Raw genomic sequence first — 27,610 nt, 5'->3', positions numbered from 1 at the left:
CACAGTGAAAATAGTGGTCATTTAATCTCTTGGCTGACTGCTGGCTGACAAATAATGTTCTATCTCAGGGAGGAGAGGAGTGCGATCTTGAAATGGTTTCTGTTCTCAAAATTGAGGAGAGAGAGAGAGAGAAAAGTCCTTGGCGGGCTCTATGCAAGCTCTAGTCAAAAGTAGTGCACTATGTAGTCTAAAGTAGTGCACTATATAGTCAAAAGTAGTGCACTAAATAGTCAAAAGTAGTGCACTAAATAGGGAATAGGATGCCATTTTGGATGCATCCCATCTCATTCTCCAGTCCTGCAGCTTCTGTAACTGCTCTGTTTTGCTGTAGTAAAGGAGGCACAAAAAACTCATCCCTCCTTTCTCTACCTCCTCTGACGTCATAGGTTCATTCCTTTCCTCTCTTCCTCTAACCTCCATATGTTCTCTTGAGCCCTTCCCTCCCCTTCATTTGTGGGATTTGATGAAGAGCTGAGTAGCTGACAGACACAGGGTTTTTCTATGGGTTAGCTCAGGGCTGGAATGTGTGTACAAAATTATCTTCTGCCATTCCATAGGCCTCCTCTATGTACTGTGGAATGATGGAATGTCGGAGTTGTTTTTTTGGAACATTGTACCTCTGAACCCTCAGAGTGTTTGAGTCTACAATGACTCGTAACAACCTTAGGATGCCTATCGGCTCTTAACCTGTAGGGTCATAGCTTTGTCTCACTTTATCTCAATAGGTACAGCCGGGTATGTAAAAAAAAAAAAAAATACAACAAATCTCCACTCCAGTCCTTTCTCATCGCTTATAGTTGAGGATGAGGATTCAGCACTGGACTTGAAAAAGGAGATCTATGGAATAAGCTTCAAAGATGTTGTTTGCTTTGACTCGATCATAAGTCACTCTCTCTCGTGCTGACATTTTGTTTTCCTTGATCCGAGTGCCTGCGTCTGAGAAGACTATAATAGCCGCCGTGTCATGCCGCCCGTGGGTGGCAAGAATGTAAACACTTGTTTGCCGTCGGGGAGCAAAATGCTAAAAAATGTATCTCCTTCTTGGAGACACTCGGTTCTCGATATACGGGGCCTGGCAACAGACAGCCCTCCACAATCAGGAGTGGTGTAGTCCTGGATGCAATGCATTCCAATGACGCGTGGCTAAGCCACAATGCTCCTGCGAAGCTCCTGAAAAGTTCTGGAGCTTGGCGAGCCAAAGCGTTGTACTATCTAGTCAACTCTCCTCCCTATCTATCAGAGAGTAGCCTGCAGTGGTATGTGCTACTATATAGCTCTTTAACTCTGTATCAGCAGGTTTTTCATTTGAAAAAGGAAGGATAAAATAGGAAGGAAGAGAAAAGGAGAAACGAGGTGATTAAAGGCAATAGATGGTGCTGGGTGATAGGATAAGGAATTAGTGATTCCGGGAAGTTCTTTTGAAGGTAGCCTATCAGAGGTGTGCAAGTCATCACATTGACCTTCTAACCTGGCTGTGCTAAATATCAAGGCAATATCATGGATCAGATCTACAGATGTCAGATCTTAACTTGCAGAGAATTTTCCTGATGCGTCAGGAAAATGAACTTTGTGATTGGCTAAAAATTAGCCGTTCTCTTTCTTTCCACTCGGGGGCAGTCGAGTCATTGGGATCAGGACTCAGTATCTTAAAATAATGTTCTCTCTATAGGCTTCGGTCCTATTACTGCAACATTGAAATGTACACATACACATCAACAATCATTCTTTTATATAGCTTAATAACACAAGATAGTTATTGGTCTCCACTAGGCTATGACATACAAGTGTCTAGTGTGGGGCCTCCCGAGTGGTGCAGCGGTCTAAGGCTTAAGGTGTCACTACAGGCCCGGGTTCAATCCCAGACTGTGCCACAGCCAGCCTTGACCGGGAGACCCATGAGGCGGCGCACAATTGACCCAGCGTCGTCCGGGTCAGGGGAAGATTTGGCCGGCTGGGATGTCCTTGTCCCATCGCACTCATACTGTCTTCAGTTGCCAGCTGGATGGTGTTCCCTCCGACACATTGGGGTGGCTGGCTTCTGGGTTAAATGAGCAGTGTGTCAAGAAGCAGTGCGGCTTGGTAGGGTTGTGGTTCAGAGGACACATGGCTCTCGACCGAGTCTGGACGGGAGTTTCAGTGATGGGACAAGACTGTAACTACCAATTGGGGAGAAAAAGGGGTGAAGATAAAACAATGTATATTTTTTTATAATAAGAAGAATCTAGTTTATCTGAAGGTTACGAATTTCTTTTTCCTGGTAAGAAATGACCAGACCAGACACTTTTGGATAACATAAATAGTAAACAAATAAAATAACAGTACACCAACATTAATTTCCATTCATAAAAAGTGTTGGGTAAATTGCCACAGTCGATTGCCATGGAAAATTAGGAAATACTTTATTTCTAATGTACAGAATGCTTGTCAAATAGATAAATCGCCCTTAGTCTGCTCAAAAAGGACTAAATTGTTCCGATGACAATACCAACCAGAGGGCAAACATATCTTTGGTAATTTTTGCACCTTATGGTAAACTGTGACAACAAACCAAAAAGACAACAATTGATTTGACATTAATTTATTGTTAAAGCCTGTCAGCACCATCTTGTAAATGTCCACCAGCACAGGTATTCTTCAAAGAAGACTGACGTCAAACAAAGTCCGTAGGCTGTACAGTTTCAATTTCGGTCATTCAACGTTGATTGAATATCTAACAATATGCACAATTTTATAAAAAGGTATATGGAACTCGAGACATTGGAATAATTTTACAATTTCAATAGCATTAATAAAAATGTATTTTACATTATCGTTTCAATTACATGTGATGGTGAATGCATACAAAAACTATTTACACCAAGTGTGATGTTTAATTTTTCACTCAGAATGAGCAGGTAAGTGTTACAATGGTCAAACAATCAATACCGAAATGTCAATATCAATCATGTTACTAGTATGCAAATCAGATACATTTCACCATGGAATTAAATTGACGTAAAAAGTTTTTTGTTGTTGCATTTTAGCTAACCCTATCCCTTTTCCTAACCATAACCTACTCCTAGCCTGCTATGAAAAGTACATTTTTGACAAACGCTGTAACCCATCTAGACAAAACCGGATTTACACTACATCCTCTTCCGAACCTCTCCTTTCCACATTGAAGGGTATTTTCTTTTTTGGCTGGTCCATTCTCCTCCCCCCTCAGTTGTGCTGCTACAAGCGGTAAATAAAATGACACACACAAAACAATCTTGATTTATACAGTGCCTTGCGAAAGTATTCGGCCCCCTTGAACTTTGCGACCTTTTGCCACATTTCAGGCTTCAAACATAAAGATATAAAACTGTATTTTTTTGTGAAGAATCAACAACAAGTGGGACACAATCATGAAGTGGAACGACATTTATTGGATATTTCAAACTTTTTTAACAAATCAAAAACTGAAAAATTGGGCGTGCAAAATTATTCAGCCCCTTTACTTTCAGTGCAGCAAACTCTCTCCAGAAGTTCAGTGAGGATCTCTGAATGATCCAATGTTGACCTAAATGACTAATGATGATAAATACAATCCACCTGTGTGTAATCAAGTCTCCGTATAAATGCACCTGCACTGTGATAGTCTCAGAGGTCCGTTAAAAGCGCAGAGAGCATCATGAAGAACAAGGAACACACCAGGCAGGTCCGAGATACTGTTGTGAAGAAGTTTAAAGCCGGATTTGGATACAAAAAGACTTCCCAAGCTTTAAACATCCCAAGGAGCACTGTGCAAGCGATAATATTGAAATGGAAGGAGTATCAGACCACTGCAAATCTACCAAGACCTGGCCGTCCCTCTAAACTTTCAGCTCATACAAGGAGAAGACTGATCAGAGATGCAGCCAAGAGGCCCATGATCACTCTGGATGAACTGCAGAGATCTACAGCTGAGGTGGGAGACTCTGTCCATAGGACAACAATCAGTCGTATATTGCACAAATCTGGCCTTCATGGAAGAGTGGCAAGAAGAAAGCCATTTCTTAAAGATATCCATAAAAAGTGTCGTTTAAAGTTTGCCACAAGCCACCTGGGAGACACACCAAACATGTGGAAGAAGGTGCTCTGGTCAGATGAAACCAAAATTGAACTTTTTGGCAACAATGCAAAACGTAATGTTTGGCGTAAAAGCAACACAGCTGAACACACCATCCCCACTGTCAAACATGGTGGTGGCAGTATCAGGGCCTGCTTTTCTTCAGCAGGGACAGGGAAGATGGTTAAAATTGATGGGAAGATGGATGGAGCCAAATACAGGACCATTCTGGAAGAAAACCTGATGGAGTCTGCAAAAGACCTGAGACTGGGACGGAGATTTGTCTTCCAACAAGACAATGATCCAAAACATAAAGCAAAATCTACAATGGAATGGTTCAAAAATAAACATATCCAGGTGTTAGAATGGCCAAGTCAAAGTCCAGACCTGAATCCAATCGAGAATCTGTGGAAAGAACTGAAAACTGCTGTTCACAAATGCTCTCCATCCAACCTCACTGAGCTCGAGCTGTTTTGCAAGGAGGAATGGGAAAAAATTTCAGTCTCTCGATGTGCAAAACTGATAGAGACATACCCCAAGCGACTTACAGCTGTAATCGCAGCAAAAGGTGGCGCTACAAAGTATTAACTTAAGGGGGCTGAATAATTTTGCACGCCCAATATTTCAGTTTTTGATTTGTTAAAAAAGTTTGAAATATCCAATAAATGTCGTTCCACTTCATGATTGTGTCCCACTTGTTGTTGATTCTTCACAAAAAAATACAGTTTTATATCTTTATGTTTTAAGCCTGAAATGTGGCAAAAGGTCGCAAAGTTCAAGGGGGCCGAATACTTTCGCAAGGCACTGTATATGGCACAAAAATCTTACTGGGATGATACACTGGCTGTATTACAGAGGTGCTTATAAGCCTTGTCATAAAAACAGAATGACATTTAGACATACACACAGAGAGAGCAATGTGTGGGAGGATGCTGTGGGGAACTGACCTGTAGATCTAGCTAATGTTAGCTAGCTACATGGTTGACACTGCAGCTAGCTAGCTAGCTTAGACAGTTTATTTAGCTGTAACCTAATGTGATAGCTAGTTAGCTATTGCCACACACATCTAATTCATCTAGTCACTCTTTATACCAATGACAAGGTGGCTAGTTAGGCAACCAAAAAGAGATCATATGGGGAGCTTAAAACAGGAGATTAAACTTTTTCTGTCAGATTCTGGGATAGCCAAAGCTAGCTAACTAGATAGCTAGTTAGCTAGCTACACCATATATACAAAAGTATGTGGACATCCCTTCAAATTAGTGGATTTGGCTATTTCAGCCACACTCGTTGCTGACAGGTGTATAAAATCGAGCACACAGCCATGCAATCTCCATAGACAAACAGTGGCAGTAGAATGGCCTTACTGAAGAGCTCATTGACTTTTAACATGGCACCGTCATAGGATGCCATCTTTCCAGCAAGTCAGTTTTCTGCCCTGCTAGAGCTGCCCCGTTCAACTCTAAGTGCTGTTATTGTGAAGTGGAAACGTCTAGGAGCAAGAATGGCTCAGTCCCGAAGATCACCATGTGCAATGCCAAGCGTTGGCTGAAGTGGTGTAAAGCCGCCATTGGAATCTGGAGCAGTGGAAACATGTTCTCTGGAGTAATGAATCGCACATCACCATCTGGTAGTCTAACGAACAAATCTGGGTTTGGAGGATGCCAGGAGAACGCTACCTGCCCGAATGCATAGGGGAAACTGTAAAGTTTGGTGGAGGAGGAATAATGGTCCGGGTCTGTTTTTCATGGGTCGTGCTAGTCGTGGGTCGTGCAAGATTTCCCATAGTTCCAGTGAAGGAGAAGGCCCTTTCCTGTTTCAGCATGACAATGCCCCCATGTAGAAAGCGAGGTCCATACAGAAATGCTTTGTCGAGAACTGATTGGCTCAAACATTAAGAATGAAAGAAATTCCACAAATGAACTTTTAACAAGGCACACCTGTTAATTGAAATGCATTCCTTGTGACTACCTCGTGAATCTGGTTGCCAAGAGTGTGCAAAGCTGTCATCAAGGCATAGGGTGGCTACTATGAATCTCAAAAATAATCTAAATAATAAAATAAAATATATTTTGATGTGTTTAACACTTTTTGGGTTACTAAATGATTTTCATATGTGTTACTTCATAGTTTTGATGTCTTTGTTATTATTCAACAATGTAGAAAATAGTAAAAAATAAAGAAAAACCCTGGAATGAGTAGGGTCCAAACGTTTGACTGGTACTGTATATCTTAGAAATACTTATCTTACTCCAGAAATACCTCTTACCGCATCTGACTAAGAACCCAAGAACAAAAATAAGAAGAAGTGCGCTTCACTGCAAGTGCCGTGGTGGAGGTAATACTGGGTTTGACGGACAACTTTGAGAGCCAATAAACTTAACCCTTTGACACTTGTGAACATACGGGTGTTGTCATTCTACAGCGGACCCTGCAGCGTGCACTCAAACCGGTGTGATTAGAACACTTATTTAGAACGTCAAGTTACGATTGACGCAACAGTCAGCATTTGAGCTGGCCACAGTTTTTTCACAAACATTTTGCACAAACACAGTTTTATCGTGTTACACCTAAGATAAGATGTTACAAGATGAGTTGGGTCTGTTTGCAGTATGCATGCTGAAGGGGGTGTGTCGTCTACTATCATTCACTTCTGGAAGTACTGGAAAGACGAGTGAACCATCCCATCACCTCATTTTGATATAACATCTTTGGTCTGACAGACGTTTACTTTACAACCAGAATGCATTGTATGATGTCAACAAACATGGTGCAAAATGTAGCTGATAATTAGCTTAGCATTAGCTCATCATAATCAGTACAACCTTCAAAAAAGTATTTTACAGACATCATATGAAAGAATCGGGAATGCGTGATTTGTCATTATTTTACATGAAAAAGCATGACCCTCCTCAATTTTCCTCCTGGTAACAATTGTGTACATTTTGACCACTCCCTAACAGAACGCTGAGATGGAAATAGATTGTGTAGAATAGGGAATCGTGTCGGTGGTATCCATTACATTTATATCTGCAACATTCTGACATTTTTCACCTCACTGAATAGGCTACACAGGTGTGAGGTTGAGGTTCATGTCTTGCCAACCTCTAAACATGTCACCAAATGAATGTGATGAATGCAAAATTATGCAAAGTGGATACAACACCGTAAGGCCTTACCAGTATTTATATAATACAGTGTACTAGCTTGATATAATTCAACATTTTACCTTTTTTTCTCTGCAGTATATGCAAAAAGGAGTTGGTACTGAGAAAACTGGATAAATTGTTGTTTTATTTCTGCACTTTCCATGTCACAGGTTTGGGTGGAATGCGGAGGTCTTGACTTGTTCTCTATTTGTGTACTTTTTCCCTATGATATTATTGTCTTTCCCAACCTTTATGCACAATATATTGCTTTATGTGTTGTCTCCACTCTATACTATTACTATATTACAGTGAATGCTTGCGTCGTAAACATTTGTAGGGTTGAATGAGAGGTTTGTGTTGGTGCCTCAGACAGGCCGTGTTAACACCTACTGAAGGATCCATGATTAGCCAGACAGTGACAGGAGTGCTTCAATCTATCCACTAAAGCACAGAAAGGGAGAGGAGGATTTGCTTACTCACTGTCCTCCTACTCCACTCTCTCCTCTCTGCATTTTACCGTGTCTACCAGTCCGTGGTTTACAATCCCCTCCCATATCTGCTGCTCAGTGACAGTCATATCAGAGTATAGGCCTTGTGTTAAAGGCTAAATTATAAAACCCTACTTGGACATATCAAACATGTGTTTTGGGTGAAAACATACGATTGATTTCAAATGTACACTCTCCTCTATATCTCTAACTGCTACAGAGTATAGGCCTTATGTTATACAGTGAATTATAATACTATATATGTAGAAAGCATACAGGGTTGAGGAGTAACTGATTACATGGAATATGAGTTTAAAAAAATGAACTGTAATCAGTTACGTTACCAACTACAATATTGTGATCAGATTACAGATACTTTTGAAAAAATAGGTGATTGCTTTTGGATTACTTTTAAATTCAGAAAGGATGTTTGCAAAAAAATACATTATGACACCTTTCTGTTTTTTCAATGACATTCAATTCATCATTAAAAAAAGGGCACAAGTTTAAGTTTGTTCCACCTGAGTGAGTCTGACCACATATCAGAGACCACTATTACGTTACTGATTTACAATTTTGGACAGGTAACTAGTAACTGTAACCGATTACATTTAGAATGTAACCTACCCAACCCTGAAAGCATACATGTTTTGCATGAAAACATACAAGTGATTTCAAGTGTCTCAGTGCTATTTTTTGTGTGTATATTTAGACAGCCCTTCGCTGGCATTCTGCTGTCATGAATCCTCTGAGCCCACAGAGTCTTGATGCTTTGTTTGTAGCAGAGCAGCAGGTTTTTCTCCCAACAACCCACCAGTTTATTTTGGGAAGGCTGAGGTAGGTAGGTAGGTACCGGTCTTACTGCAGTGAGTGGGTAGCAGCTCGGAAACCCTGCAGTCCTGTACTTACTTGGGTAGCGAGGTGTATGCTAAATGTACAGTATAAGGACAATTTATGTGTAGTACACTGTATATGGCACATATATGTGCAACACAGCCAATATGTTTGTAGAATATAGCCAATATATGTGTGGTATATGGCCAATATATTTGTAATTGGCCAATATATATGTGCAGTATTGTATATGGCCAATGTAGTATATACACTGAGTGTACAAATCATTAAGAACATGATTTGACAGACTGACCAGGTGAAAGCTATGATCCCTTATTGATGTCACATAAATCAGTATAGATGAAGGGGAGGAGACTGGAAAAGAAACATTTTTAAGCCTTGAGACAATTGAGACATGAATTGTGTATGTGTGCCACAAAATATTTATGTGTCTTTATGTGTGTATGGTGGTGCTAAAAGCACTGGTGTTTCCCGTGTGTGTCAAGAATGGTCGACCACCCAATGGACATCTATTTTATTTTATTTAACTAGGCAAGTCAGTTAAGAACAAATTCTTATTTACAATGATGGCCTACCAGGGAACAGTGGGTTAACTGCCATGTTCAGGGGCAGAACAACATATTTTTACCTTGTCAGCTCGGGGAATTGATCCAGCAACCTTTCGGTTACTGGTCCAACGCTCTAACCACTAGGCTACCTGCCGCCATCATGTGATCGTGTCTTTTTATTCTGTCGTTTGTCAGTCATCTTCTTGTATCTGACGCTCTCTTCGTTTATTTTTTGTTTATCACTCTTATACTCCACACACACACAACCCATCCATCTGTCCATTCCTTGTACTCTTCTTTTCTTTAAGCTCTATCTCTCCATCTGCAGGCTATTCCAGTGTTCCCTCAATCACATTTCTGGAGTCTAATATATCTACAGCAGAACAACAATTATCAAATGCCTTAATGCACTCGCCATACTTCTGATCACTTTCTTGCCTCATCAGTCAATACAAAATTCACTGTGAACTGTTTTGTTCCCAGAATATTAAAACATTGTTTTCATCAGAAGAGAAATGTGTGCAAATGTGTGTACTGTCTCCAGCAATCAATCAATAAATGAATACATAGAGTAATATATAATAAATAAATAAGTAAATACAAGTGCACAAAATTCGAAATCACTCCATCACCGCAAATGTATGTACAATATAAGGAAAGGTCTAGGTGATGGGGACTGTCTAATATTTATGATTTCTCACAACATTGCATGCACAGATGCAGACAATGAAGTTGGGTTACTTCTAAGTAAGTTCGGGTTACTCCTAAGTTGTCATCTCCAACATTGTGACCTTCCATTTTAGAGGTTTGCTTTGGTGTGGATTCAGGCCTATCCATTCAAATCAGTTGTGTTCCTCCATTGTATTCACCTTTCTGTATTTCTATTGTGCATTGTTTTTCTGTTTGGTGATGGAAAATCTACAAACGTGTCAGCAAACCAGCCTATGTAATAAACTCAGCAAAAAAAGAAACGTCTCTCACTGTCAACTGCTTTTAATTTCAGCAAATTTTACATGTGTAAATATTTGTATGAACATAACAAGGTTCAACAACTGAGACATAAACTGAACAAGTTCCACAGACATGTGACTAACAGAAATGGAATAATGTGTCCCTGAACAAAGGGGGGGGGGGGGGGGGGTCAAAATCAAAAGTCAGTATCTGGTGTGACCACCACCTGCATTAAGTACCGCAGTGCATCTCCTCCTCCTCATGGACTGCACCATATTTGCCAGTTCTTGCTGTGAGATGTTACCCCACTCTTCCACCAAGGCACCTGCAATTCCCGGACATTTCTAGGGGGAATGGCCCTAGCCCTCACTCTCCGATCCAACAGGTCCCAGACGTGAGACCCTTCGCTGGCTATGGCAGAACACTGACATTCCTGTCTTGCAGGAAATCATGCACAGAATGAGTGGCATTGTGATGCTGGAGGGTCATGTCAGGATGAGCCTACAGGAAGGTTACCACATAAGAGAGGAGGATGTCTTCCCTGTAATGCATAGCGTTGAGATTGCCTGCAATGACAACAAGCTCAGTCCGATGATGCTGTGACACACCGCCCCAGACCATGACGGATCCTCCACCTCCAAATCGCTCCAGAGTACAGTCCTCGGTGTAACGCTCATTCCTTCGATGATAAACGCGAATTCGGCCATCACCCCTGGTGAGACAAAACCGCGACTTGTCAGTGAAGAGCACTTTTTGCCAGTCCTGTCTGGTCCAGCGACGGTGGGTTTGTGCCCATAGGCGACGTTGTTGCCGGTGATGTCTGGTGAGGACCTGCCTTTGCGGACGGTCTGAGCACTGATGGAGAGATTGTGCGTCCCTGGTGTAAGTTGGGCAGTTGTCATCCTGTATCTGTCCCACAGGTGTGATGTTCGGATGTACCAATCCTGTGCAGGTGTTGATACACGTGGTCTGCCACTGCGAGGATGATCAGCTGTCTGTCCTGTCTCCCTGTAGCGCTGTCTTAAGCGTCTCACATTATGGACATTATAATTTATTGGCCACATCTGCAGGCACGTTCACGCAGATGAGCAGGGACCCTGGGCATCTTTCTTTTGGTTTTTTTCAGAGTCAGTAGACAGGTGCATGCTCATTAATTGTTTATGGTTCATTGAACAAGCATGGGAAACAGTGTTTTATTTATTATTATTTTTTATTTTTCTTCTTCTGTCTTGCCACTCTACCATAAAGGCCTGATTGGTGTAGTGCTGCAGAGATGGTTGTCCTTCTGGAAAGTTCTCACATCTCCACATAGGAACTCTGGAGCTCTGTCAGAGTGACCATCGGGTTCTTGGTCACCTCCCTGCCCAAGGCCCTTCTCCCCCTATTGCTCGGTTTGGCTGGGCGGCCAGCTCGAGGAAGAGTTTTGGTGGTTCCAAACTTCTTCCATTTAAGAATGATGGAGGCCACTGTGTTCTTGGGGTCCTTCAATGCTGCAGACATGTTTTGGTACCCATCCCCAGATCTGTGCTTCGACACAATCCTACAGAGAATACTTTTAACCTCAGGCTTGGTTTTTGCTCTGACATGCATTGTCAACTGTGGGACCGTTATATAGCCAGGTGTGTGCCTTTTAGCTACAGGGGCACTATTGAGTAGCTTGGATGAAAGGTGCCCGAAGTAAATGGCCTGCTCCTCAGTCTCATTTGCTAATATATGCGTATCATTATTAGTATTGGATAGAAAACACTGAAGTTTCTGAAACTGTTTGAATGATGTCTGTGAGTATAACATAACTCATATGGCAGGCAAGAACCTGAGAAGAAATCCAAACAGCAAGTGAGAAATCTGAGGTTGGTATATTTTCAAACCATTCCCTATTGAAATCCCATTGCGATATGAAGATTCACTTCCTACTGCTTCCACTAGATGTCAACCGTCTATAGAAGGCAACTACGTTTGAAAAATGCATTTACTGTTTTGCAAAAGGTCTCAGTCCTGTGTCTTGTGTGTACTGTTTCGAAAATCGACAACATTGTTTGAAAATGTTTTGTATGTCATAAACTGTAATACACCCTGCTGATATGTCCTCCGGTTGGCTACTCCTCCTTCTCCTCTCTTTTTTTCAATTCAAAACCTCTGTTTTAATGTATCATTTTGACCACTGAGCTGAAAGGACTGGATAGGCGGGCAACATGGCGGGAAACGCCTGTGTGTATGTTTTCATCTAGTTTAGTTTATTATTATAACCCCTTTCCCCCCCCAATTTTGTGATATCCATGGTAGTTACGATCTTGTCTCATCACTGCAACTCCCTATGGGACCCCCGGTCACGGCTGGTTGGATCAAACCCCAGACTTTAGTGGCACCGTGATGCAGTGTCTAAGACCGCTGTGCCACTCGAGAGGCCACTTTCATCTAGTTTGACTGATCAATGGTCACACAGCTGATGAGGAAACCAGGCTCGTGTTATGGTTCATTAGGGAAAATAGACTGAAACAGGGAGGGCCTGTCTGATCTTGTCCAATATGAAACGTGCATTTTTGTGAAAGAGATTGGTGGTGGAAACAGTTTGATAAAAAGGTAGAGGTGGAGAGAAGTTGTGGATAGGAGAAAAAAGGATGGAGAACAAAAGTGCTCAGGCCGAAGAATTTCCTTGTATGTCACGTTTGTACTTTGTGTGTTCTTACTGTTTACCCATGTTCCAAAGAGTCAAAACTACCGTAATGCTCATCATACCATAAACCTTTTATTTTCTGATTTTTGGGAGTAAATATTTGTATTGTGTGCTTGGCATTTTCTCATGGATGACTTTTAACCAGTGAAAATAAATTGCTGCCTTCTCACAGACATTGGAAAAAACGTATTACAAGATCATACCTGCTACAATGTTATGAGTTACTGTAGTTTTTGTGGAGTACAGTTTAGTTTTGCAGACGTCAAATGTCTTCAAGCTGGCTCTGGAACACTTTCAAGATGGGGACCTCTGAGCTAATGCATATCCTCAATTAATAACTATTGAAAGCCATGTTTTTCATTTCACTTTGTGTTCATGTCTCTCTCTCTTTTGCTCTCTCTCACTCACTCTCTCTCTCAATTCTTTTCAATTCAATTTGCTTTATTGGCATGACGTAACTGGTCTGTGAACTCAGCCCCATGACCATCTGGATGAGGGACTCTTTTCTTTGCTCAGTTCTTGGCATTGCAGGGCTTGGTAATGATATGAGAGGGGGTCACTGTATTGTAGATGTTTCCCAAACTTAATTGCGAATTAATTTTTATTTTTGTCTCTCTGTCTCTTTCTCTCTGTATGTCTGTTCTCCCTGCAGTAAGAGTAGACTGTCTTCTGACATGAATCCTGTGTATAGTCCTGTCCAGCCCGGGACACCGTACGGGAACCCCAAGAACATGGCATACGCAGGTGAGTGCCAAGACAACAACAACAAAAGCAACCAGCAATACAGTGGTCAGGTACTCCCTTAACATTTCTTGGCCCATTCGGCAAGGCCTATGTATAGCTTTAGATGCATTCTATCATGTTCTTACACTGATTAGTCATAGAGATATGTAATTTACTAGAGGGGATGATGCTCTATTTAATTAAATGCGTTAGATCACCTACATATTTCCTCCACATCCTTTCCCTGCTCTCCTTGTCTCACATCTGCAATAAACTGAAATGACTTGGCAATAAACGGAAATGACTTGGCAATAACTAAAATTACTTTGATTCTCTTTTGTGCTTTAGTTCATTTCAGTTGCTTTGCAGTTTCATTTCTGTCATCATTTCTGACTGTGTTTATGATGGAGATGAATTATTTTGTTTGTTTTACAAGGGCAGTGCAGCATTTGAGGTGTCCCCGCTGAAATAAACCATTTTTTTCACAAAAGTAGTGCACTGGGCCTTAACTAGTATTAGCGGACAATATAAAAGCTGGTCATCTAGGTTTGTATCTGTAGACTTACCATCACCATGAAGAAAACCATGCAAAATACAGTAATTGAGTACATTGAAACTAAAGGTTGACCGATTAATCGGAATGGCCGATTAATTAGGGCCGATTTCAAGTTTTCATAACAATCGGAAATCTGTATTTTTGGACACCGATTTGTCCGATAAAAAAATAATTTAAAATAAATAAATAAATATATATATATATTTTTATACCTTTATTTAACTAGGCAAGTCAGTTAAAGAACACATTTCAATGACGGCCTAGGAACAGTTGGTTAACTGCCTTGTTCAGGGGCAGAACGACAGATTTTTACCTCTGTCAGCTCGGGGATTCAATCTTGCAACCTTATAGTTAACTAGTCCAACGCTCTAACCACCTGCCTTTCATTTCACTCCACGAGGAGCCTGCCTGTTACGCGAATGTGGTAAGAAGCCACGGTAAGTTGCTAGCTAGCATTAAACTTATCTTATAAAAAACAATCAATCAATGAATCATAATCACTAGTTAACTGCACATGCTTGATGATATTATTAGTTTATCTTCTTACGCCTGCAATCCCGTTAACGGGAGCGATATGGCAACAGCCAGTCAAAGTGTAAGGTGCCAATATCAAAACATCAAAAATCTCATAATTAAAATTCCTCAATTGTCTCATACAATTTTAAAGCTATGCTCGTTGTTAATCCCACCACAGTGTCCGATTTCAAATATGCTTCACAGCAAAAGCACCACAAACGATGGTTAGGTCACCACATAGCCACAGAAAAACACAGCCATTTTTCTTCCAGCCAAAGAGAGGAGTTTCAAAAAGCACAAAGCACAAATAGAGATAAAATGTATCACTAACCTTTGATCTTCATCAGATGACACTAATAGGACTTCATGTTACACAATATATGTATGTTTTGTTTGATAAAGTTCATATTTATCCAAATATGAGTTTACATTGGCGCATTACATTCACTAGTTCCAAAAACATCCAGTGATTTTGCATAGCCACATCATTCAACAGAAATACTCATCATAAATGTAGATGATAATACACATAGAATTATAGATATACCTCTCCTTAATGCAACCGCTGTGTCTGATTTCAAAAAAACTTTACGGAAAAAGAAACCCATGCAATAATCTGAGACGGCGCTCAGAAGTAAAAAATCACAATAGCTGCAACGATGGCGTCAACATAAACAAGAAATTACATGATAAATATTCCCTTACCTTTGATGATCTACATCAGAAAGCACTCCAGGAATCCCAGGTCCACAATAAATGTTTGTTTTGTTCGATAATATCCGTTATTTATGTCCAAATACCTTCTTTTGTTAGCGCGTTTGGTACACATATCCAAACGCTCATTCTGGTCAGCGTTACATCGGACAAAAACTTCAAAAAGTTATATTACAGGTTGAAGAAACATTTCAAACTAAGTACATAATCAATCATTAGGATGTTTTTAACATATAGCTTCAATAAAGTTCCAACCGGAGTAATCCTTGTCTTCATGAGCAATGGAATGCAAGTGGGTACCATGAGGAATAAGCGTGATCAGAAATTGGCTGCTTGATGGACACCTGATACATTCTGCTCTCATTCACTCCCACAACACCATAGAAGTCTCATTCAAATGTCTATTATTGGTTGACATCTAGTGGAACCCCTAGGCAGTGCAACATCATTAATATCTCAAGGGGATTTCATTGGGGACTCTGGTGAATATATACAAAGCTCAGATTTCTCACTTCCTGTTTTGATTTCAACTCAGGATTTTGCCTGCCATATGAGTTATGTTATACACAGACATCATTCAAACAGTTTTAGAAAGGTTAGAGTGTTTTCTATCCAATACTAATAATAATATGCATATATTACTAACTAAGACGGAGGAGCAGGCCGTATACTTTGGCAACTTATTCATCCAAGCTACTCAATACTGCCCCCCAGCCATAAGAAGTTATCTAGCGTGTCCTGCGTTGCATAATCGATGTGGTGCGCATTTGCAAAAAAGGACTGTCGTTGCTGTGTACCTAACCGTAAACATCAATGCCTTTCTTAAAATCAATACACGAGTATATATTTTTAAACCTGCATATTTAGTTAATATTGCCTGCTAACATGAATTTATTTTAACTAGGTAAGTTATGTCACTTCTCTTGCAACAGAGTCAGGGTATATGCAGCAGTTTGGGCCGCCTGGCTCGTTGCGAACTGTGTGAAGACTCTTTCTTCCTAACAAAGACAGCCAACTTCACCAAACGGGGGATGATTTAACAAAAGCGCATTAGCGAAAAAAGCACAATTGTTGCACGACTACCTAACCATAAACACCAATGCCTTTCTTAAAATCAATACACAGAAGTATATATTTTTAAACCTGCATATTTAGCTAAAAGAAATCCAGGTTAGCAGGCAATATTAACCAGGTGAAATTGTGTCACTTCTCTTGCGTTCATTGCATGCATGCAGAGTCAGGGTATATGCAACAGTTTGGGCCACCTGGCTCGTTGCGAACTAATTTGCCAGAATTTTACGTAATTATGACATAACATTGAAGGTTGTGCAATGTAACAGGAGTATTTAGACTTAGGGATGCCACCCGATAGATAAAATACAGAACAGTTCCGTATTTCACTGAAATAATTAACGTTTTGTTTTCGAAAGGATAGTTTCCGGATTCGACCATATTAATGACCAAAGTCTCGTATTTCTGTGTGTTGTTATGTTATAATTAAGTCTATGATTTGATATTTGATATAGCAGTCTGACTGAGCGGTGGTAGGCACCAGCAGGCTCGTAAGCATTCATTCAAACAGCACTTTCATGCGTTTTGCCAGCAGCTCTTCGCTGTGCTTCAAGCATTGAGCTGTTTATGACTTCAAGCCTATTAACTCCCGAGATTAGGCTGGTGTAACCGATGTGAAATGGCTAGCTAGTAAGCGGGGTGCGCGCTAATAGCGTTTCAAACATCACTTGCTCTGAGACATGGAGTAGTTGTTCCCCTTACTCTGCAAGGGCTGCGGATTTTGTGGCGCGATGGGTAACGATGCTTCGAGGGTGGCTGTTGTCAATGTGTTCCTGGTTCGAGCCCAGATAGGGGCGAGGAGAGGGACGGAAGCTATACTGTTACACTGGCAATACTAAAGTGCCTATAAGAACATCCAATTGTCAAAGGTATATGAAATACAAATGGTATAGAGGGAAATAGTCCTATAATAACTACAACCTAAAACTTATTACCTGGGAATATTGAAGACTCATGTTAAAAGGAACCACCAGCTTTCATATGTTCTCATGTTCTGAGCAAGGAACTTAAATGTTAGCTTTTTTACATGGCACATATTGCACTTTGTTTTTGCATTATTTAAACCAAATTGAACATGTTTCATTATTTTTGGAGGCTAAGTTGATTTTTATCGATGTATTATATTAAGTTAAAATAAGTGTTCATTCAGTATTGTTGTAATTGTCATTATTACAAAAAAATATATATATTGTCCGATTTAATCAGTATCGGCTTTTTTGGTCCCCCAATAATCTGTATCGGTATCGGCGGTGAAAAATCATAATCAGTCTACCTCTAATTGAGATGTCAAGTGGTTTGTGCTGATGTGGTGTGATGATGTGGTTCATTTGGTGGAGCATGGCACTTGTAATGCTAGGGTTGTGGGTTTGATTCCCACAGGGGACAAGTATGAAAATGTATACACTCACTACGGTAAGATGCTCTGGATAAAATGGAAAAGGAATGAATAGATTATTTCAGCTTTCACATAGAAATAAGTTGCATTTGCCAAGTATTTCAAGAAACTAGAAAACATATTGTATACCAAGCAAGTATTTTTATATTCCACAAGTATTATCAGATGAACTGTTGTACAGATAATTATCAGACTCAAATGCTGGTAAACACTCAAATACATTTTGTTTACATTTTTTTCCCAAAAGTAGTGCACTGGGCCTTTACTAGTCCTGTATTAGGGGACCAATATAGATGATACACCCCCACCCCCAACCTACTTCCCGCGGCTATGAGTGCAGTCATCGCTGGATGAGTCTATGCATTGAATGATCTGTCTGTGTGAAAATGGAGTATTCACATGGCGTGTACAAAGACAGGTGGAAAAAAAAGAAATGCAGGAAGACAAGAAAAGGGAAGAGAGTGTGGAAATAGAAATGTGATTACACTGGTGGTGCTTTCCTCCACTGGCTCGAGGGGGCAGGGCCCGTTACTGCCACTCGGCTAGTGATTCATTGGCCAAGCTGTTACAACAGCGCCGGCTTTGATAACAGGGAGTTTATTTTAAAGGTGCTCTCAGCTCTCAATGGTCTCTCTCTTTCTCTCTTGTCGCTTCTTTGTACCCATAATGCATTGCTGTTCAACCTTAGGCTGCAGCTGATCAGCGAGTTAAGAGAAAGGACAGACACCTGCAGTGGTTGCAGTAGCCTTTTGTGATGGAGTCTGTGTGGCGGGAGGCCGGGGGAAACACACGCAGGAGCATACACACACACATCCTGGGGACAGCTGACCAAGGGAGTGTGGTTGGGGCCCCCTCCATGTCATCTCAGATACTGATAATTAAAAGAGGACTATCGCGCTCTCCCAAAATGTTGTTTGTGGCGTAAAACCTATACATTTAAATAAGCAAAAAAGTGGGATGGGTCCGCACTCCAAAAGATGTTGCATAAAGCTTTGTTTAATTAAAAAATATTTTTTCACTGCATCAGGGATGGCTTACACAGATGTTTCGGCTTTGCAGCTTTCTTCAGTGTGTTGGTACAAATATTTTTAATTTTAAACAGCATTTCTAGGGAACACACGTGAGCTACCGGTGAGCAGCAGGTGCATCTCAGATACTGCTGACAGTAGGAATCCCTCTCTCTGATCCTCCTTCCCTCCTGTCCTCCCTCCTGTCCTCCCTCCGTCTGTTCCTCCCTCCGTCTGTTCCTCCCTCCGTCTCTCCCTCCATTCCTCTGTCCCTCCATCCTCCGTCCACTCTGTTCCTCCCCTCCCTCCGTTCTTCCCTCTGTTATACCCTCCTTTCCTCCATCCCTCCATTCCTCCCTCCGTTCCTCATTCCCTCCATTCCTTTTCCCCTCTATTCCTCCCTCCCTTCGTCCCTCCCTCCATTCCCCCCTTCCTCTGTTCCTCCCTCCATCCCTCCCTCCCTCCCTACATTCTTCCTTCCCTCTGTTCCTCTGTTTTTCCCTCCCTCTTCTCTCTCCCTAATTGTCTCAGGCTGCTTCTCTTTTGCTCACATTTAGTCCACAGTCACACTGTTCCATAAATAGAGGCTAATTAGTAAGGTGTGTGTGTGTGTGTGTGTGTGTGTGTGTGTGTGTGTGGTCGGTCGATCGGTGAGTATGTGTGGTCGGTCGGTCGGCCAGATCTGGCTGTGTGGGTGGTGTGTAGCCTCAGGAAGGAGACACACACACACAATGGCTGCTCTTGCGTGCTTTGTTATTTCCAATAATAGGCTACTTTGTTTTAGTGTGATTGCTATGTGATCAGTACAATTCATTTTTTCTCCTTTAAATGGAATACCAATACCACCTGACTTTAGAGCATAGATAACGCATACATTTATAATATATACAGTAGGCATATCCTAACTGTCACGTTCTGACCTTAGTTCCTTTGTTATGTCTTTGTTTTAGTTTGGTCAGGGCGTGAGTTGGGGTGGGTAGTCTATGTTGTGTTTATGTGTTTGGCCTGGTATGGTTCTCAATCAGAGGTAGGTGTTGTTCGTTGTCTCTGATTGAGAATCATACTTAGGTAGCCTTTTCCCACCTGTGTTTTGTGGGTGATTATTTTTCCGTGTCAGTGTTTGTTCCACACGGGACTGTGTCGGTTTTCATTTATTTCTCTTGTTCCTTTTGTTTTCTGTGTCCAGTGATATTTCATAAAAATATATAATGAACACAAACCACGCTGCGCTTTGGTCCTCCACTCCTTCCACCTACGAAACCCGTTACACTAACCTTCAGTAAATATTTTCTCATTCGCTACATCTTCCCAACCCCTTATTTTCCATTTAGGCTGCCTAACATAAAGTAAATGTTTCTCTTCTATATTATTTTAAGGTGCAATATAAAGAAATTGCTTAGCCATTTCCTGGGTGCTAAAAAAAAAAGTCCTCTCAATGTCAACTGCTTTTACAGTGGGGCAAAAAAGTATTTAGTCAGCCACCAATTGTGCAAGTTCTCCCACTTAAAAAGATGAGAGAGAACTGTAATTTTCATCATAGGTACACTTCAACTATGACAGATAAAATGAGAAAAAAAATCCAGAAAATCACATTGTAGGATTTATAATGAATTTATTTGCAAATTATGGTGGAAAATAAGTTTTTGGTCAGCTACAAACAAGCAAGATTTCTGGCTCTCACAGACCTGTAACTTATTCTATAAGAGGCTCCTCTGTCCTCCACTCGTTACCTGTATTAATGGTACCTGTTTGAACTTGTTATCAGTATAAAAGACACCTGTCCACAACCTCAAACAGTCACACTCCAAACTCCACTATGGCCAAGACCAAAGAGCTGTCAAGGGACACCAGAAACAAAATTGTAGACCTGCACCAGGCTGGTAAGACTGAATCTGCAGTAGGTAAGCAGCTTGGTTTGAAGAAATCAACTGTGGGAGCAATTATTAGGAAATGGAAGACATACAGTGCCTTGCGAAAGTATTCGGCCCCCTTGAACTTTGCGACCTTTTGCCACATTTCAGGCTTCAAACATAAAGATATAAAACTTTATTTTTTTGTGAAGAATCAACAACAAGTGGGACACAATCATGAATTGGAACGACATTTATTGGACATTTCAAACTTTTTTAACAAATCAAAAACTGAAAAATTGGACGTGCAAAATTATTCAGCCCCTTTACTTTCAGTGCAGCAAACTCTCTCCAGAAGTTCAGTGAGGATCTCTGAATGATCCAATGTTGACCTAAATGACTAATGATGATAAATACAATCCACCTGTGTGTAATCAAGTCTCCGTATAAATGCACCTGCACTGTGATAGTCTCAGAGGTCCGTTAAAAGCGCAGAGAGCATCATGAAGAACAAGGAACACACCAGGCAGGTCCGAGATACTGTTGTGAAGAAGTTTAAAGCTGGATTTGGATACAAAAAGATTTCCCAAGCTTTAAACATCCCAAGGAGCACTGTGCAAGCGATAATATTGAAATGAAAGGAGTATCAGACCACTGCAAATCTACCAAGACCTGGCCGTCCCTCTAAACTTTCAGCTCATACAAGGAGAAGACTGATCAGAGATGCAGCCAAGAGGCCCATGATCACTCTGGATGAACTGCAGAGATCTACAGCTGGGGTGGGAGACTCTGTCCATAGGACAACAATCTATATTGTATATTGCACAAATCTGGCCTTTATGGAAGAGTGGCAAGAAGAAAGCCATTTCTTAAAGATATCCATAAAAAGTGTTGTTTAAAGTTTGCCACAAGCCACCTGGGAGACACACCAAACATGTGGAAGAAGGTGCTCTGGTCAGATGAAACCAAAATTGAACTTTTTGGCAACAATGCAAAACGTTATGTTTGGCGTAAAAGCAACACAGCTGAACACACCATCCCCACTGTCAAACATGGTGGTGGCAGCATCATGGTTTGGGCCTGTTTTTCTTCAGCAGGGACAGGGAAGATGGTTAAAATTGATGGGGAGATGGATGGAGCCAAATACAGGACCATTCTGGAAGAAAACCTGATGGAGTCTGCAAAAGACCTGAGACTGGGACGGAGATTTGTCTTCCAACAAGACAATGATCCAAAACATAAAGCAAAATCTACAATGGAATGGTTCAAAAATAAACATATCCAGGTGTTAGAATGGCCAAGTCAAAGTCCAGACCTGAATCCAATCGAGAATCTGTGGAAAGAACTGAAAACTGCTATTCACAAATGCTCTCCATCCAACCTCACTGAGCTCGAGCTGTTTTGCAAGGAGGAATGGGAAAAGATTTCAGTCTCTCGATGTGCAAAACTGATAGAGACATACGCCAAGCGACTTACAGCTGTAATCGCAGCAAAAGGTGGCGCTACAAAGTATTAACTTAAGGGGGCTGAATAATTTTGCACGCCCAATTTTTCCGTTTTTGATTTGTTAAAAAAGTTTGAAATATCCAATAAATGTCGTTCCACTTCTTGATTGTGTCCCACTTGTTGTTGATTCTTCACAAAAAAATACAGTTTTATATCTTTATGTTTGAAGCCTGAAATGTGGCAAAAGGTCGCAAAGTTCAAGGGGGCCGAATACTTTCGCAAGGCACTGTACAAGACCACTGATAATCTCCCTCGATCTGGGGCTCCACGCAAGATCTCACCCCGTGGGGTCAAATTGATCACAAGAACGGTGAGCAAAAATCCCAGAACCACACGGGGGGACCTAGTGAATGACCTGCAGAAAGCTGGGACCAAACTAACAAAGCCTACCATCAGTAACACACTACGCCGCCAGGGACTCAAATCCTGCAATGCCAAATGTGTCCCCCTTCTTAAGCCAGTACATGTCCAGACCCGTCTGAAGTTTGCTAGAGAGCATTTGGATGATCCAGAAGAAGATTGGGAGAATGTCATATGGTCAGATGAAACCAAAATATAACTTTTTGGTAAAAACTCAACTCGTCGTGTTTGGAGGACAAAGAATGCTGAGTTGCATCCAAAGAACACCATACCTACTGTGAAGCATGGGGGTGGAAACATCATGCTTTGGAGCTGTTTTTCTGCAAAGGGACCAGGACGACTGATCCGTGTAAAGGAAAGAATGAATGGGGCCATGTATCGTGAGATTTCGAGTGAAAACCTCCTTCCATCAGCAAGGGCATTGAAGATGAAACGTGGCTGGGCCTTTCAGCATGACAATGATCCGAAACACACCACCCGGGTAACGAAGGAGTGGCTTCGCAAGAAGCATTTCAAGGTCCTGGAGTGGCCTAGCCAGTCTCCAGATCTCAACCCCATAGAAAATCTTTGGAGGGAGTTGAAAGTCCGTGTTTCCCAGCAACAGCCCCAAAACATCACTGTTCTAGAGGAGATCTGCATAGAGGAATGAGCCAAAATACCAGCAACAGTGTGTGAAAACCTTGTGAAGACTTACAGAAAACGTTTGACCTCTGTCATTGCCAACAAAGGGTATATAACAAAGTATTGAGAAACTTTTGTTATTGGCCAAATACTTATTTTTCACCATAATTTGCAAATAGATTCATTAAAAATCCTACAATGTGATTTTCGGGATTTTTTTTCCTCATTTTGTCTGTCCTAGTTGAAGTGTACCTATGATGAACATTACAGGCCTCTCTCATCTTTTTAAGTGGGAGAACTTGCACAATTGGTGGCTGACTAAATACTTTTTTGCCCCACTGTATTTTCAGCAAACTTAACATGTGTAAATATTTGTATGAACATAACAAGATTCAACAACTGAGACATAAACTGAACAAGTTCCACAGACTAACAGAAATGGAAGAATGTGTCCCTGAACACATCAAAATCAAAAGTAACAGTCAGTCTGGTGTGGCCACCACCTGCATTAAGTACTGCAGTGCATCTCCTCCTCATGGACTGCACCAGATTGGCCAGATCTTGCTGTGAGATGTTACCCCACTCTTCCACCAAGGCACCTGCAAAGCCACAGTAGCCTTCAGAAAGTGACTCTCTGGTTACACAGACTGTTGGCCTCCCATCCTATTCTAACCACCTCTCACCAGCTTTGTATTCATGTTACCTGATGAAATTGCTCTACAGTAGGATCTTGTTGCCATCTAATGCACATTCAAATGTCATAAATCAGCACTGCAGAGCTCTGTTGAAGAAGCCTGTCCTCTGCCATGCCCTGATTGTATTACTGCTGATGATATCTGGAAATGTGCATGTACACCCTGATGGCTACTGTTGCTAGCCCCAATTCTGACTTGTGCTCTGATATGTGCTTCACTGATTTCTGCTCTCGTAAAAGCCTGGGTTTTCTGCATGTTAATATCTAGAAGTTTATTACCTAAAATGGATAAATTGAAAGTGTAGATTCACAGCTCCAATCCAGATGTGTTGGTCATTACTGAGACGTGGTTAAGGAAGAGTGTTTTTTCGGCAAGACAGGTCTTTCAAAGGTGCGGGAGTGGCAATCTTTACCAAGGATCACCTTCAGTGTGGGGTTGTCTCCAGCAAGTCTGTCCCTAAACAATTTGATTTGCTGGTTTTATGCACTAAACTTTCAAATAGCTCTTTGTTGACTGTTGCTGTGTGCTATCGTCCTCCATCAGCACCGGCCTGTACCCTACCTGCCCTAAGCTTTCTCCTGGCCCCTTACACTAAGTCTGAATTTGTCCTGCTAGGTGGCCTAAACGGGGACGTACTTAAACCACCTGACCAAGTCCAAAAGCAATGGGACTCCCTAAATCTTTCTCCGATTATTACCAATCCCACAAGGTATGACTCCAAACATCCAGAAAAGGCTACTCTCCTCTGTTATCCTCACAAATAATCCTGATGGATATCAGTCTGGTGTTTTCTGTAATAACCTTGGTGATCACTGTTTCACAGCCTGTGTTCGTAATGGCTGCTCAGTGAAACAACCTTTCCTGATTTGTCATAGACGCTTGCAAAAAAACTTCAATGATCAAGACTTCCTTCATGAACTGACCTCTGTAAAATAGTATAGAATCAGCTTGAGCCCCTCTGTTGAAGAAGCTTGGACCTTCTTTTTTATATTTTCAATGGTATTGTTAACAAACACACCCCCATAAAGAAATGTTGAATTAAAAACAGGTTCAGCCCCTGGTTCGACCGTGATCATGCAGAGTTACTCCACCTCAAGAATTTAATTTGGCGAAAGGCTCAGCACACTCATACTCAGGCTGACTGGGTCTCGTTCAGGCAAATGAGAAATAAGTGTGCTAAGGCTATCCGGAAGGCCAAAGTTAGTTACTTTAAGGAGCAGTTCTCTCTCTGTGGGTCTAACCCCAAGAAGTTCTGGAAAACGGTTAAAGATCTGGAGAATAAACCCTCCTCCTCACAGCTGCCTATGCCCCTTAATGTTGATGATGTGGTTGTTACTGACAAGAAGCACATGGCTAAGCTCTTTAGTCACCACTTCATGAAGTCAGGAATCCTATTTGACTCAGCCATGCCTCCTTGCCCGTCCAATATTTCCTCATCTCCTACTGTTGTAACTTTAATGTGTTACAGAGTTAATGTTTAAGTTTATTCATTGAGCTGTATCTAAAGATATTTCTTTACAGTTATTTGCATATGTAATTGTATTGGGTTGTGTTGAATTATGCTTTTTGACTGCAAGTTCCAGAATGCCTTGCGAGAGGAATGAGAGAGATAACGCGCCAATTATGTGCAGGTGCAGTGATTGTGGCTGACTTTCCGATAGCATCTTACCTGCATTGCTCTGTACCAAAACAAAGTTGTTAAATGTAACGTGAACAAGTATTATTACTAAAAAAGAAGCTTTCGTATCAAACCCGACGTCCAAGTCATTACTTTGAAGTTAGTTAATCTAAAACCTACCGCTTCTAATGCGACTAGCCCCGACGCTTCTCCCTTTTTTCCCCTGCCCCGCTACAAAGTTTCTCCCTGCAGGCGGTCACTGAATCCGAGGTGCTAAAGGAGCTCCTGAAACTTGACCCCAAAAAAACATCTGGGTAATATGGTTTAGACCCTTTCTTCTTCAAGGTTGTTTCCCCTATCGTCACCAAGCCTATCTCTGACCTTTTTTAACCTGTCTCTCCTTTCTGGGGAGGTTCCCATTGCTTGGAAGGCAGCCACGGTTCATCCTTTAATTAAAGGGGAGATCAAGCTGATCCCGTTATAGGCCTACTTGTATTTTGCCCTGTTTATCAAAAGTGTTGGAAAATAATGTAAATAATCAACTGACTGTCTTTCTTGATGTCTTCAGTATTCTCTCTGGTATGGAATCTGGTTTCCACTCAGGTTATGGATGTGTCACTGCGTCCTTAAAGGTCCTCAATGATGTCCCCATTGCCCTTGATTCTAAGCAATGTTGTGCATCTATTTTTATTGACTTGGCCAAAGCTTTTGATATGGTAGACCATTCCATTCTTGTGGGCTGGCTAAGGAGTATTGGTGTCTCCAAGGGGTCTTTGGCCTGGTTTGCTAACTACCTCTCTCAAAGAGTGCAGTGTTTAAATTCAGAACATCTGCTGTCTCAGCCACTACCTGTCACCAAGGGAGTACCCCAAGGCTTGATCCTAGGCCCCACGCTCTTTTCAATTTATATCAACAACATAGCTCAGGCAGTAGGAAGTTCTCTCATCCATTTATATGCAGATGATAGCCTTATACTCAGCTTATACTTCCTCGGATTTTGTGTTAAACACTCTACAACAAAGCTTTCTTAGTGTCCAACAAGATTTCTCTACCCTTAACCTTGTTCTGAACACCTCCAAAACAAAGGTCATGTGGTTTGGTAAGAATAATGCCCCTCTCCCCGCAGGTGTGATTACTACCTCTGAGGATTTAGAGTTTGAGGTAGTCACCTCATGCAAGTATTTGGGAGTATGGTTAGACGGTACACTGTCCTTCTCAGCACATATCAAAACTGCAGGCTAAAGTTAAATCTAGACTTGGTTTCCTCTATTGTAATCACTCCTCTTTTACCCCAGCTGCCAAACTAACCCTGATTCAGATGACCATTTTACCCATGCTAGATTAAGGAGATGTAATTTATAGATCGGCAGGTAAGGGTGCTCTCGAGCGGCTAGATGTTATTTACCATTCGGCCATCAGATTTGCCACCAATGCTCCTTATAGGACACATCACTGCGCTCTATACTCCTCTTTAAACTGGTCATCTCTATATACCCGTCGCAAGACCCACTGGTTGATGCTTATTTATAAAACCCTCTTAGGCCTCACTCCCCCTATCTGAGATATCTACTGCAGCCCTCATCCTCCACATACAACACCCGTTCTGCCAGTCACATTCTGTTAAAGGTTCCAAAGCGCACACATCACTGGGTCGCTCGTCTTTTCAGTTCGCTGCAGCTAGCGACTGGAACGAGCTGCAGCAAACACTCAAAGTGGACAGTTTTATCTCAATCTCTTCATAGCACCTGTATTATTGAGAGATAATAGCTTAAAAGATTATAGTTACCGTTCCTGGATGGCACGTTTCCTCTTCTAAAGCACTTCCTTCCTATTTCCTTTGATATAAGATCACCTATGAGTCACCAAGTACCTCAATACGTCCCATTGAAACTGAACCAGTGTCATTAATTAAGACAAAATTAAATGTTTTGCAACGTAAAACGAAAGCAAGCATTTCTTATATTTAACAAGTTCAGGTAGTCGCTCCCTGTTTCAGTCTGTTGTCTTTCAGTCGGTACCCTAATGAATACAACCCAGGAGACTTCAACCTTATCTTGTCTGAACTGTCAGCAACTCCACGCAATCACTGACATCCAACCTATATGGATGGGCTGCATCCACTGCAGTGTCCTGGCCAATTATTTTATGAATCAGGTGCAGGAGGGTGGGGCTGCGCTGTAAATCACTGACGGGGATGTGGGGAGATGGAGGCTCCATAGAGTAATAACATGTGATTATCCCAT

General features: G+C 41.4%; 1 protein-coding gene across 3 annotated transcripts in view; it reads left to right on the top strand.

Moving 5' to 3' along the window:
* Window positions 1-27,610, top strand: part of LOC110533479 (protein FAM168A) — a 52,204-nt gene that overhangs the window by 6,973 nt on the left and 17,621 nt on the right. For all 3 annotated transcript variants that reach the window (XM_021617732.3, XM_021617731.3, XM_090186116.1), the window contains exon 2: window positions 13,387-13,478. In XM_021617732.3, coding sequence (XP_021473407.2) covers window positions 13,409-13,478 — 70 coding nt within the window. In that variant the 5' untranslated portion in view covers window positions 13,387-13,408. The remainder of the gene's footprint in view (window positions 1-13,386; window positions 13,479-27,610) is intronic.

The sequence above is a fragment of the Oncorhynchus mykiss genome, chromosome 10 (assembly GCF_057628025.1).
Source record: "Oncorhynchus mykiss isolate SJ-2025 chromosome 10, ASM5762802v1, whole genome shotgun sequence".
NCBI lineage: Eukaryota > Metazoa > Chordata > Actinopteri > Salmoniformes > Salmonidae > Oncorhynchus > Oncorhynchus mykiss.
Note: the sequence above shows the minus strand (reverse complement) of the source record. Positions and strands in the feature narration are given on the sequence as shown.